Source organism: Lampetra planeri, chromosome 33 (genome assembly GCF_965212315.1).
Source record: "Lampetra planeri chromosome 33, kcLamPlan1.2.h2, whole genome shotgun sequence".
Lineage (NCBI taxonomy): Eukaryota > Metazoa > Chordata > Hyperoartia > Petromyzontiformes > Petromyzontidae > Lampetra > Lampetra planeri.
The window spans coordinates 3680693-3694462 of NC_136139.1; the positions used below are offsets into that span (position 1 = coordinate 3680693).

The following is a 13770-nucleotide window of genomic DNA, read 5'->3' on the forward strand; positions in this document are numbered from 1 at the left end:
AATGCATTCGCGAGCATCTGTTTTCTTTTAATTATTTCGGCCACCGGCGGTGCCCGTTGGCTTTTTGTAGACTTGTCTCCCAGATGGATTGCATTGGGCTACAGTTGTGGCGTAAACATGAGAGCTGTAAACAGTTCGGCACCCTGATGTCACCTCGTGCACCAGACGTTCGCAATGTTACAAAAAGAAATAGTGCCAGTAAACAAAAACGTTGCCTGTGACTTGTTTTTGCACTTTGAAACATGGAGCACGTTTCATGCTAACATCATTAATATTATTATTCCCGTGTGCATATATCTAAATCAGTGTGTCCATCAAAATATAAACTAACAGGGCAAATGGGATGGATAGTTTTTTTAAAAAACGTTGCATCACATGCAACGTGACCAAATATAGCGAAAATAAATGGCCATTGTGGGCTAACGTCAACATTTGCTGTAAGTTACTCGAGAAAACATGTTGACTGTATTTTTATATACCTTGTCGGATTTTCTCATTAGTCAGTGGACCTGTCTCACCAATTAATTTTTTTTACTCGGCTTTTACACGCTTAAACATAGGCACGGCCTTTATAAATCCAGACTCACGATAGGTTTTTGTTTTGCACGCGTATTTCAATGCATGGGCTTCCCTTAATGGATTGGCTTTCCATCTTGTTTACTCCTTGTTTTATATATATGTATGAACTACAGGCACGGGGCTTCACAAATAAGCCCTGCAGTAGGTCAGGGTACCTATTTTAGTATGTCCCTCTCAAATCTTATTAACAACCCTTTGAACATTTCCATACAGTGCACCGCCGCAAGGATCAGTGTGCACGTTTGTTCTACGTATTGTTACTTACTTATACGCGTGTGTAATAATAATACATAGTAATCAATAATCATATACAGCCCCGTGTCAATCGACTTCTGGATGAAGACGTCTGCACGACTGGACATCTGTGAAAAAGAGCTTTATAGCTAATCGGATTCCTCCAGTATAAATACACATTCTGTATAAGTAATCCGGCCGGGTCGCGCCGTGGTCAGAGAGAGCTGGATTCGCAGTCGGAAGAACATGAGTTCAGATCCCAGTCGGGTCAACCAATCACACCACTGGGGTCAATAAAGTTCTAGTTTGTGAGAAGTTACCAGCAATGGTTCAGGGGCAACCAATGGGGATGAACAATGCCCCCGTTGCTCGGTTGACATGGGGGAAACCGGTGGCATTTCAATTGCAAATTTGTAAATGAATAATCTGTTCTCATGTACAAAATTCTATGTCGATTTGATGGATAACACATCTATTTGATGATTCGATGCATCGTAATCGTATGTCCACAAGACAACGATCAATATATGCATTCCACATCCGTGCCGTTCTCACAGCACAAGTCAATCGCGAAGGAGCGATGTTTCACGGCGATTATCGCCTGCAGTCGTCTCACAGTCGGTAGGGGGGCAATGTTGCGGTGTGGTTTTACCCAAATAGGTCATCCGCGAGCAATTTTCAAACTTGACACATTTCCAAACGGTAAAGGCGCCGCACGTGGCCTACTGGCTTTCATTCTGAACAACACCGGTTCACCTTTTATCACCCGCTCCGAAGCGGACATGCGCGTCTAAGTGTTCCCGTGGACAATGTCACGTGGCGGTGCCAACCGCCCCGCGGGCACAACCGCAGCTCCAACCGTAGACCGCTGGCGATGCGGCGGCACCTCCGATTCATGTACGGTGCGAAAGAAGTTCAACATACATACAACAATAACAACCGCCACCACTTGCCATTAAGTGGCGGTGATGTCACCACGGTGCTTGTGCCATGCTATACGCAATTTAAGGCCACGTGAAGTGTCGAACGCCTGCTGGCAGGAGGTCACGAGACACACCCAGGTACCATGGGTTGACTGACTGAGATGGCATACATCAAAGACAAAGATCCCCCGTATAGCCTGAACAGACTGTTGGGGCAAGTGCTGTTAGCGAGCACCTATGAAGGACGGAACAGCACACGAGGGGGTGGGTGGCCAGCACCACGCCCGACCACCTTTGTCTCCCTAGTTGCGATGTTTACGCACCACACCAGGTACTCATTTGAGGCTGAGTCGACCTTGGGGAGGCCCAGGACCGGTTTAGATAATCGTCACTGGTGTTGGCCATGAGCGGGAATCGTACCCGGGTCTCCAGGTTCATAGGGTAGTGCGCTAACCGCTATACTACCGCTCCCCACACAAACATACATACATACACACATACATACATACACACACATACACACATACATACATACAAACGCGCCAACCCGCACGGCCGCTCTGCCGCAGCCCATCACTTGCGGCGCCGGCGCGATGTCACGAGGTCGCGAGGTCGCAAGGTTGCGAGGTCGCAAGGTTGCGAGGTCACGAGGTCGCAAGGTCGCGAGGTCACCCGCACCTTTCCGATGCCGGGGCTTTCCTTGGTCTTGGAGAGTCCACGCAGAAGGCACGGGGGGGCCGGCGGGGGGCTCACGCGGAGGAGGCCGCTGAAATTCGTGGGGAAGACGGGCGGCTCGTGGGGCAGGCGCATGGTCGGCGCCAGCGCCCTCTTCTTCCGCCGCGATGCCAGGTTCAGCTTCTGCGCCGCCCTGCGGAACATCGAAAGGGGCCGGTCGTGAAGTGTTCAGTGAGTTCGGGTGGCCAACGCCGCACCTGTTAACTTACCGAGCGCGTAAAAAAGTCTTGCTTTTCGCTGCGCCTTAACGCATTGCACGTGTAAAATCACGGCGGTAAATAATTTTCAGGCCGGCGTCATTTCACCTTCGCTGGTCTCAACCGCCGGCCGTCACCCCCTTCATGTAAAGTGCCCTGGCCAGACACGCTTACTTACTCTCTACGAACTAAAAACTGAAACTATAACCATCGAAACGATGCGAATATATGAATCTGGCGAGGCAGTGAGCTCCACTCGCGAGTGGAAAATCACGGGTTAAAAGTCTTGGGTCTGGGTCGACTCAGTCAATCGCCTATTTGGGAGTGATAAAAAATTAACCCGTAAAAACAAAGTTTTTCACTATAAATCCTTTATATGCGTGGCGGCTAGAGTCCTCTCGTCCTCTGGCTTGAGATGGCTGCCACCTATGGGTCAGATGATTGCCTGCCACCATTAAGCAATTGATTTTGAGGCCACCAGGTTGCTCCCCGTTTTTAACGCTTTTCAGAGAACGGTAACATAGAACGCTTCCGCCATGCATTAGCTCTGTTCGTCTGTAACCCGGGGTGGGGGGGAGGGGCTGGGGTGGGGTGGGCAGATGATCCAATGTGAACTAGGGGAGCCCCAGGAACAGTTCAAATATTTGCCAATGTTATTGGTCGTGAGCAGGAATAGAACTCGGGGGGAGGAGGAAGGGGCGGGAGGGCGTCAACTGCCAAAACGTTTCACCAACGTGAACTCAACTTTAGCATAGAGTTGCATTGCTGTTAGCAACTTGCACTAATGAGAACCGGGCAAGTTTAAAAATTAACCTGTAAAAACTAAGTTTTTCACTATAAATCCTTTATATGCGTGGCGGCTAGAGTCCTCTCGTCCTCTGGCTTGAGATGGCTGCCACCTATGGGTCAGATGATTGCCTGCCACCATTAAGCAATTGGTAATTAAATATATTTTTTTTTCCTAAAAAGTTTAAAGTTATATTTTCACGAACATAAATTGTCACGCACAACGAGTCTGTGTGCAAAATGTCAGCTCGATTGGATCACGGGAAGTGGGTTAAAAAACGATCGAAAGATTTGCACGGTCGTAAGCGACCAAGCAAGCAAGCAAGTGAACTTAATATAAAGGATTTAAAAATGAGCATCACTCTTCTGGCAAGTCGAAAGCAGTTGTGTTCTGGTGCCTGCCGTCAGAAAATAGCATTTCGCACCGAGCTTAAGGCCATCGACGGAGATAAGCGGCACGCAATGCTGATGTGATTAGGGACACTCTTTGACTCTTTGACTTTTGAGACAGACGGAGACGGTCGCCTCATTTACGAGCAGGTGAACGCTCACTGAGATAACAAAGCTCCGTTCGAGAGGCAAACAACCACGTTAAACTGGGATGGAAAAAAAGACAGCATGAAAGTAAAATATAACAAATACCGTTTTTGTAAACCGTAGTTATTAAAATTGTGAAGAAAAAAAACATGTCAGACAAGCAAGTTGTATATACCGTACCACTATCAATATTTGTCAGAACGACACACCGGCATAAATGATTTTGTCTTAATAAATAATACTGTTGGTGGTCAAAGATGATTGAATAAAAAAAACTATACTATCCCACAATTGATTATTGTTTTTTCAATCACACTTAACGTGGCTTGGAGAATACTAAAACAGAAGAGAGGTCGCAGGTTCCAAATGATAACAGATGACACAGTTATTCTAACGAGCAATGATAATGAGCTTACAGGAAATGATTGACGAACTTGACAAAGATGGATGAGAAGTGGGTATGAAGATGAATGAGAGAAAGAATGAAAACTCACGTACAGAAAATTCACCACACGAAAGGTTTATTGGAGGGACACAATTGTGCGCTTGCCACAAATGAAACCATGATGCCTCGCTGATCTCATCAAGGATCGTAAACCGTCAACACAAACTCCGGTCATCCTCGCAGCGGCTTTTGGCGAACCGTCAAAGGAAGACGGTCACCACATCGTGCGCTTTCAGATGCGCATCTGCGGCCGTCTGGAACGCTCTTCCTTTAGATATTAGTAAGTCACTGGAGCTGTGCACTTTTAAATAATCTAGTTTGAAAACTCATTTCTTTAGAACTGCTTTTTGTGTTTAGTTTGTTTGCCCTTCCGCCGCACCTCTCATTAGCGTGGTTGGCTACGTATGGTGCAAACGAAATTCAACATACATACACGATGACTGCCAGAGGCTAAACCACTGAGCGATGTTAAAGAAGTCTCGTGCACTCGTGTGTGAGTTCGTAAATCTGTCCATAGACGCACGTACCCATCCATCTAGTTGTTTATTTAAAACATCTACGCATGGCGTGCGCCAAGATTCAATTTCTCATTTTAAGTTTTCCACAGTTTGCTGGTTGATCTTTTGGGCAGAACTGTCTTAACACACAGAAAGAAAGATCCATATAAAGGCGTGGACTCTTACCTCTGATCTGAGCCCATAACAACGCAGGGCAATCACATCAAGTGGCCAACCCTAAATAACAGGCCCGAAGAGTGAAAATCGCTTGCAAGTTATTATTATTATTTTTTAAACGCAATATGCATCATTTACACTCTCAAAACATTCGACGCTATGTTTTGCTCATTTTTTGGAAGCGGATGCAATTAATCTCACTGCATTTATATTTGGGGGAACATACGTTCTTGTTCTAGAGGGGGGTGAAGATATTAGTGCACTATGCTCTGGAAAATGCAGGGCTTAAAAGTCGAAATCTTGCATTAGGCCGCCAAATAAGAGGGTCTTTAATTGTCCCATTCCCCAGTAATCTTCAATGGAGTATCTCAGTTTGCATGACGTTTGCTGTTGCCTCACTCTTACGCAAAGCAAAAGTAGCCGGGGCTTTATTCTTTGCCACTGACCTGGATGCGTAAGTGCACTAATGGAGGTAAGTAAGTGGTCAATCAATGAATGTTAACATGATAGTCTGTCAGCAAATGCCCCCCCTCCCCACCAAAGCATTGGCTTAATGGGTCACTACTTTCCGGTCGACCATGAACACACACACGAAAAATAGCACATACGGACGCACGCACATACACCCACACACGTGACTATAAGTATGCACAAAGACAAAAGACAAATATCCCCCAGTATAGCCTCAACAGACTTCCGGGGCAAGTGTTGTTAGCGAGTCGCATCTATGAAGGCCAGCACGGCACACGAGGGGATGGGTGGCCAACACCACTCTCAGCCGCCTTTGTCTCCCCAGTGGTGATGTTTGAGGCAACAACGGTATAGCCTTATCTCCATTGACAATGGTGGACTTTCCACATTCCCATGGAGGGCAGCAGTCTCCGAATAAAACAACCACCGGTTGCTTATGATCCATAATCGAGGTTTACAATTAAAAATGTTGTGGGTTTACTCTCCAACACACCGGTGTGCTGTACGAGAAAAAATTTGCCCCAATGGTCATGTTTACGCACCGGACCAGGTACTCATATGAGGCTGAGTCGACCTAGGGGAGGCCCATGACGGGTTCAGATAATCGTCACCGGTGTTGGCCGTGAGCAGGAATCGAACTTGGGTATCCGGGGGTCATAGGACGGCGGGGTAACCACTACACTCCCGGTCCTCACAGCAACACGAACAAATCTAAAATAAAGTAACCGCAATTGATCCGGGAAAGGGAAAAAAACATGAAGAGGTTTATTTAAATCTCACCGGCGGACGCTGATTAGCTCAGCCGCTTGTAGACGGCCAGCAAATCTTTAATGGACCATTGAGGAATTGACTTAATTGTCCGACACTTTGTGCGCAAGAAAGATTGTTCCCCTACCGCACGTTCGGTTCACAAGTACTAAAGCTAAAGACCGCAACGGCGTCAATGAATGCCAATGAAAGTAGCAGCAAAAGCAGATCTAGAGGGTGGAGAATAAAAAAAACATCTTTAGTCGATTAGTACGTGCAACAGTTAAGGTTCAGTATGGCACGGCTTAAAATAGACACATGCTCTATTCATACGGTTAAGTTTCTGTTCTTAAAACCTTTATTGATGCACCTATATACAACAAAACATACAAATACATACCTGTCAACCCCTTATCAGTGCCCTACCTTATTACAGACCAATTCGGACCTCATTGGTCACCCCGTGCCCTTTATTAATCTCAATATTCATCCTAAAAAGTCCCATCACAAGGGAGAAACACAAACAAAGAGAAACATTTTTTGCCCATATTGAAACGGCTGTACGCCGTACAGACCTGGAAACTCAATTCCCCTGTACAAGAATATGGGGTGCACCGTGTGGGTCGACACGGCTACGTCATATCGAGAAAGCCGTGTTCTTCATCGAGGTTCAACTCTGGCTCCATCTCTAACGCGGCCTAGCTCAGGCTTGAGCCGCTCAGCTGTCCTCGCAGACGCAGCAGTGAGCGGGCCCGGCCATCTCCTGGCTCAGCCTCAGCTTGCGGGAGGCTCGGAGGGCCGTACGCCGAGAGCCGCCTCAAGTTCAGCGTGGCTTTGAGCCGCCTCCTATTGAGCCGAGCCGTGGCTAAGACTATGGGGCCAAAATGGCGCTGTCAGCGACGTACACCGCGCATTCCAAACAGGGTGGATGTGTCACCTCCCCCCAACCCCCCCGACTCAAATTGGCTCATCTCTGTCATCAGTAGTGGAACCTCAACCGTTTATGGTATTAATGATCGATTAATCGATTCATAATTAATTGATTAATAATGATTAAACAATTTAATGATAAAAAAATTAGTAATCAATTAATTATGAATCCATTAATCGATCATTCATACCTTGATTGCTTAATACTTGTTAATCAATTAATTATGAATCGATTAATCGATGCACCTGCACTTTCCTCCTATTTTTCGGTGCTCAAGATCAATGCTATTCAATTGCTTATTGAACACACGCACGACAATGCGACGGGCTCCTTGTCAAACTACGTCGGGAAGATGAAGCCACCCACCACGCCGTTTTGACCAAGCGAGTTGTTCGACCATACTTCACCACTTTGGTCAGTGCGGATGGGTCAATGGTTGTGGAGGAGTGGGGTGGGGGGCGGCCCAGGACCGGTTCACATCTCACTCTCGACTGATGTTAAGAATTGCCTGGGAATCATAGTCGGGTCACTGAGCTCACAGGCGTCTTCTCTCTCTCTCTCTCTTGTTCGTCCATCATAGCTGATGATGACCATGGCACGTTTGTCATTTTGTTGGGTTTTGATGAGTGCGCAGATGGCTGAACAGGCCAAGCCGAGCCCGGAATTCTCTGTGGTACACTGGACAGGTCAGGGATGATGTAGAGCTCTGAGGTGCAGCCACAAGTCCTTCCTTGGTAGATTTGCGCTGCTGCCTCTTCAAGATGGCACAGGAGCTTCTCCTGCTCTCACAGAGGACTGCACCGTCCTGGACTTTTCTTCTCCAGGCAGGTCGGTCACAGGGGTAGCGCGCTAAGAGCCACGAGCCACTGCCTCGCGCCCACTCCGATTCTACATTCAACCGCTCACATTTTGTTGACCAGCTGAACTTTGCTTGGATTCTTTTTACGTGGAACATTATTTATTACGTTGCCCGGGGGGTGGGGGCGCGGTCAATTTGGCCACGATACCGACACGCCGTGTCCTCATCTTTGCGGATACCGTGAGATTACGAACTTCCGCAGGAAAGCGTGTGACCGGCTGGTGCCTAGAGCCATTTTATGCCTTTGTTTATCTCGCATGATATCACTTGGCTGTCTGGCGCAATGGTATCGGGCAGCAAACCTTGGAACTGGGCCCGGAGAGAGAAACTTTAGACTATTGTCACTTTCGACCCAGCAGGATAAAGTTGGCGATCGGATGGTCGCGTGCTGCGGAATAAATTGTCGGGCTCTCCCACCTCTTCCAGCGTTGAAAAGAGTAGGCCAAGATACCCTTTTTAGAGGGGGGGGGGGTCTCCAGAGAGCCCTCTAGTGGAGGCCCTTCCACCAGCAGTGGCGTGAGAAAGCAATTGCAGGGCTGCGCCTTTACCTTTGACCTTATATAAACTTGAACCGTAAAGAAGAGGGAACGTCCAGTCAAGTGACCCTCTGCTTAGACTGCTCAACTCTCAATCAGAATGTTGTGAGCTGAGTGTGGAATCGGCCTCTCGTGTCTCCGCGGTCGATACAATGAGAACAACGCTCCAGAGTGCCAAAAGTGGATTTCCCATGAGGAGACTGGTGAAAATACGTCCCGTATTTTTTAAAAACATGATTCCTTGCAAAATGTTGCGATGCTCACTGACTCATGGACAACTGCTGTGTGAACTGCCCCCTGGAAAAGTGCAGAAAAATCAGCTAACGTTATCTCCCCAGGTGGCACAAAGGTTAAAATGCATAACTCAAATCACGATAAAGGGTATACTAATGATTAATGTATTAATATCCATTCGAAAGCTCACCATGCATGCGTCAAATCACACGTGCAAGAATCACTGTTCTTATTCAATCGTATCTGGTTATGTAAGGGGTTCACAGTACTACCATTCAGCACGAAGTTTTACAAATGTTTGACAGTTGCAAGAAACCTTGAAAAATTGATGTCGCTGGGTGGGTGAAGCATTCTACCCCGAATGCAAATGTCGCAATTTAAAATGCTGGAGTGGGTAAATTCAGACTACATGTAACGCCACTGGGTTCCTAACCTTCAATTTCACGGCAAATTACCAATTTTGGTAATGCGCCCACGTGTACAGAAATATTGCGGGGACCACCAAATATTTTCAAAACCCAGCTTAGTGGAAAATTTGTTCACAAACTGTAATATTCAAAATGCTCTTTGCGCATTATGACATTCTACCGTGCTTTGCTTTAACGGTGCCCTTTTGAAAGGCTTATAGGGTAATTGAAGGCATCTTCTTAGGTTTTTTCGGTAAAGTCACGTAGGTAAAACATCAAAATGAATGAAAATAAAATAAAATAAAATCAAAAATAAGAAGATGATTCCTTGCAGTCACGAAAGCTTCAAATCTAGAATTAATTGAAGGCACACTTTACACGTTACACTTACGCGTAGAGGCTATACGTTGTTGCAAAATAGTATGCGAAGATGAATTGATCCGTAGATTAAATTCGACCCTTAAGGTCATGCTGCATCCGTAGCATCATACGTTAAAATCGTACGCGCGCATTACCGATGCATGGAAATAATATGCAGGAAAAAAAATACGCAAGATATTATTACAAGGTAGCCAGATAAAAACTGTTCACAACAACAATGAGATGCAATCATACAAACGGGATGATAAGAATGAGAAAGAATGCCTCTTCATGACTCAAATCTTGGTGTCCCTCCACCCGCAAAATTGTGACAGTTCATCACATATCTGGGGTGGAATAAATAATCAAATCCCAATTGCATATTTATTCATATGGATACTTTAGATAGGATATCTAAATTAATACATATCTGACTGAACCAATGAAAGGCTTTATTACATTAAAATATGCATTGGCTGCATAATTTAATCTTGTGGCTTGGTTGGTATTATTGTAGTTAAAGAGGACGGTAATGTTTGTTGAAGAACAACTTTGCAAACACGAAAGAAAACAAAAAATGAAATAGCTACGGACACAAAACAATGGTCGTCTGATAGCATAACTTGCTCCTGCCATGTGAATGTGGAATTTCCACCAATAGATCACGGGGCTGCAAACATAAGATAAACACCATGCCAAGCTCATTTGAACCTGAAAACACTTCAACCTTGGTGTCACATTCACACGTAAAGTACATCATCGAAGACAAATACGCACACAACATATATACTACAACGACTCCATGTGCTGCGCATGAAACAACACGCTACCATCGGCACGAACATTTTCTTTTTTTTATACGTCACAAAGGTTACCAAAATATGAGGATTCCAGTCGCGTGCTGTATCCCTGTCCGAATGATGGATGGCACGATTGGTTTGGCAAACCGCCCACGAAACTAAGCTGAACTCGAAATCACACTGGCCTGGGTGCCAAGGACTGCAAAATATACGCTGGCATTGCCAAGCAATTAAGAGCATGGGCAGACAGCGCTGGCTTTGAGCCCGCCAAAAAACTTTAGCGGCGAGTGGCTTTGCTCGCATGGAAATTCCTCGTGCGGAAAGCTAAAATGTGCACACAGTAGGTCCCATTAGCGGTGGCTTTGTAGGGCAGCGGCCAGATCCGTTGCCCGGGGCTTTGGTGATTCACCACTCAAAACAAATCACAGTGTCTCTCCAACACTCAAATGAGCGTTGTCTGCGATGGTAGCACCCAACTCCAGTGACAATGATGAACGTGGTGGACTTACCACGCTCCCATGGAGGGCAGCAGTACCCGAATAAAATAACCAACGGTTGATTATTACCCATAATAGGGGTTTACAATTGCACATGTTGTGGGTTTACTCTCCAACACACGTTACTAGTACAACACACGGGTGTGCTGTACTAGTAACAAATTGCCACGTTTTGTTGACGTGACACACCTTACTAATTGGCTGTGTCGGGTGGTGGCGGGTTTAATGACGCATTTATATTTACGCGGTCGAACCCAACAACCTTTGCTATTATGGATAATGTTGGTCTCGAAAGCCAACGTGTTAAGCTGCTCTCATGCCGTGAATTTAAGAACAGCACCTAGTTTTAGACATTTTAGTTTTAAATATAAACCGCACGTGAGTCAAACTGTATGCATACTGTGGGATTCTATGTAGTATCTATTGATTGCAAATGTAGCACTTGCTTTGCTTTTCAGGGCATGACATGAACGACATTGTTATGCAGCATGAATCAACCTGCCTTTTGTGGACTTAATTTATGATTTCTTATTTTATCCTGTCGTAATATGTCTCCTATTTTTTCATTGTGCCAAACCTATTTGATATCCTGATAGAATAGGTGATACTTCCGGTTCAACATTTTGACAGCCAGAGTGTGTGTTTTTCCCACGTGTAAATTAGATGGGCTTTAAATCGAGGGAGAGACGTGTTACGAAACAAGGTAGATCTAATTATCGCATTTAAAATGTACAAAGTGCCAATGTTTAAAACATACAATTCACTGTTGAGTGAGACAAAGCAAAATGAGTTAGCGCTCATCTGCTTTGGCAACCCCGCACATTTATAAAAGAATAACAAGAGATAAGTAGAGAAGATCCTGTAGCACGGCGTTCTTCATTGGAAGGCCCGCGGGCCACTGGAAGCCCCTAGTGGCCTTCAGTGCAGCCCCCGACGTGCAGCCCCCGACAGTAGACAACGAGTGACAACTCTCCAGAGGTGTGGACTCGAGTCATGTGACTTGGACTCGAGTCAGACTCGAGTCATGAATTTGATGACTTGCGACTCGACTTGGACTTGCATAACAATGACTTTGTCCCACCTATGAGATGTGGACTCGAGTCATGTGACTTGGACTCGAGTCAGACTCGAGTCATGAATTTGATGACTTGCGACTCGACTTGGACTTGCATAACAATGACTTTGTCCCACCTATGAGATGTGGACTCGAGTCATGTGACTTGGACTCGAGTCAGACTCGAGTCATGAATTTGATGACTTGCGACTCGACTTGGACTTGCATAACAATGACTTTGTCCCACCTCTGCAACTCCCCCCCCACACACCCCCTATCATCGTGCTGCTGCTGCTGCCAAACCCCCAATGGTTTCAAATGTGTGGCGGCCCTCACACGCTGATGATGTCTTATCGGCAAAAGTGGCGCTATCTCTGAAAATCAGTGAAGAACAGTGCTGTAGTATGACAAATGTTAAACTTAGTGGAGAGGGGGGGGGGTATTGGGGGGGTTTCTGAGCTTTCAGCAGGGGGGGCTCATTCTCTTTCGACGCTACGGGGGCTGAAGAAAGGAGATCACTACCTTTTCTCTTTCCACAAATGCTCTGTTTTTACAATATGTAAAAACAGGACACGTGTTTTTCCATATTCGCTTTTGTCCATAGCTGGGCAACCATTATTAATGGCAGCGTGGACCGCATGGCTCGGAATAAGGAAAAGATAACACGCCGGTTATAATCAGGCCCAGATGTTAACCGGCTGTGCGAAATGATGCGGTGGTCACAGTGTGAGAGGCGCGATCGGGCACACGATGAATCTTCAACAGCCACTTGAGAGTCGAAGTCCAAGGGAGGGTTACCGATAAGTGCGAGCGTCGGACAGCTGAAATCCTTCATGAGAAATAAAATAAATAATGAATAAAATGTTTGCCGAAAGAAACGGTGGCTCTCCTCTTGCAGTACATTACCAGCGGCAGTCTGACATAGAGGCACGGGTGAAGCCGGCATCTTTGCCCTCGTCACGAGGAAGGGAAGTCAAAGTCACCGAGGGTTCCGCCGCCACATCCTATGAAACGATCTGACTCGCAACGCGTGCTCTGCAGCTGCCGTCCCAAGAAACCTGTGCGGGGTCACGGCAACCTCGGATGAATCGACGAACGGAAAATTGTAGCACAGCATGGAAGAAAATGAAAGCCAAAATTTTGTTTTCTTTTCGGTGGGGGCGGGGGGGATAGGGGGGACTCCGCTACATCGCACGGATTTTCTTTCTTGACGGGTGCCGAGGGTTGAAAGTTCAGGACGCCAGGCAGCAGTACATCTCTTCGGGCCGATGCTTTAGCGAACTTGTTTTTTTTGCTTTTTCCGAGAATGACGATCTCATGCCAGGGATACGAATCTACGTTTCATAATGGCTTAACCTTGGGAAAACATTTTTTTAGTGTGTTGAAGGCGCCTTTAAAAGAATGCAATCATGCAGACCGTACATCAACTCCTGAGGGTGGCATGTTCATTTGATACCTTTCCCGTCGGCTGGTTATACAGACACACGCGAAACGCTTGCCTTATTTAAAAATATCGGCACACTCTGAAGGTGCAATACACCAACACACACTTGTGCATTCACACGTGTTACAACAAAACCAGAAATTTTATGAATCTCAAAGAAATATGAATCACCTGCGACATTGATTTACATTAAACGTCCACGCCTGTGGTGAATCAAAGCCAATACTTGTAAAGTTACAATGCACCTTGATCCTAAGCCAACGAGGAAGATCGCAAAATTGCCGAACGTCTTTTTTTTTATCTGACGTTCTTCCTGTCCG

At 46.1% G+C, this 13770-nt stretch overlaps 1 protein-coding gene across 1 annotated transcript in view; it reads right to left on the reverse strand.

Moving 5' to 3' along the window:
• The window catches only part of LOC144729618 (kinesin-like protein KIF26B), a 122692-nt gene that overhangs the window by 46702 nt on the left and 62220 nt on the right, over nt 1-13770 (reverse strand). Inside the window, exon 4 of the mRNA XM_078610015.1 lies at nt 2415-2604. Within this exon, the coding sequence (XP_078466141.1) occupies nt 2415-2604 (190 nt within the window). The remainder of the gene's footprint in view (nt 1-2414; nt 2605-13770) is intronic.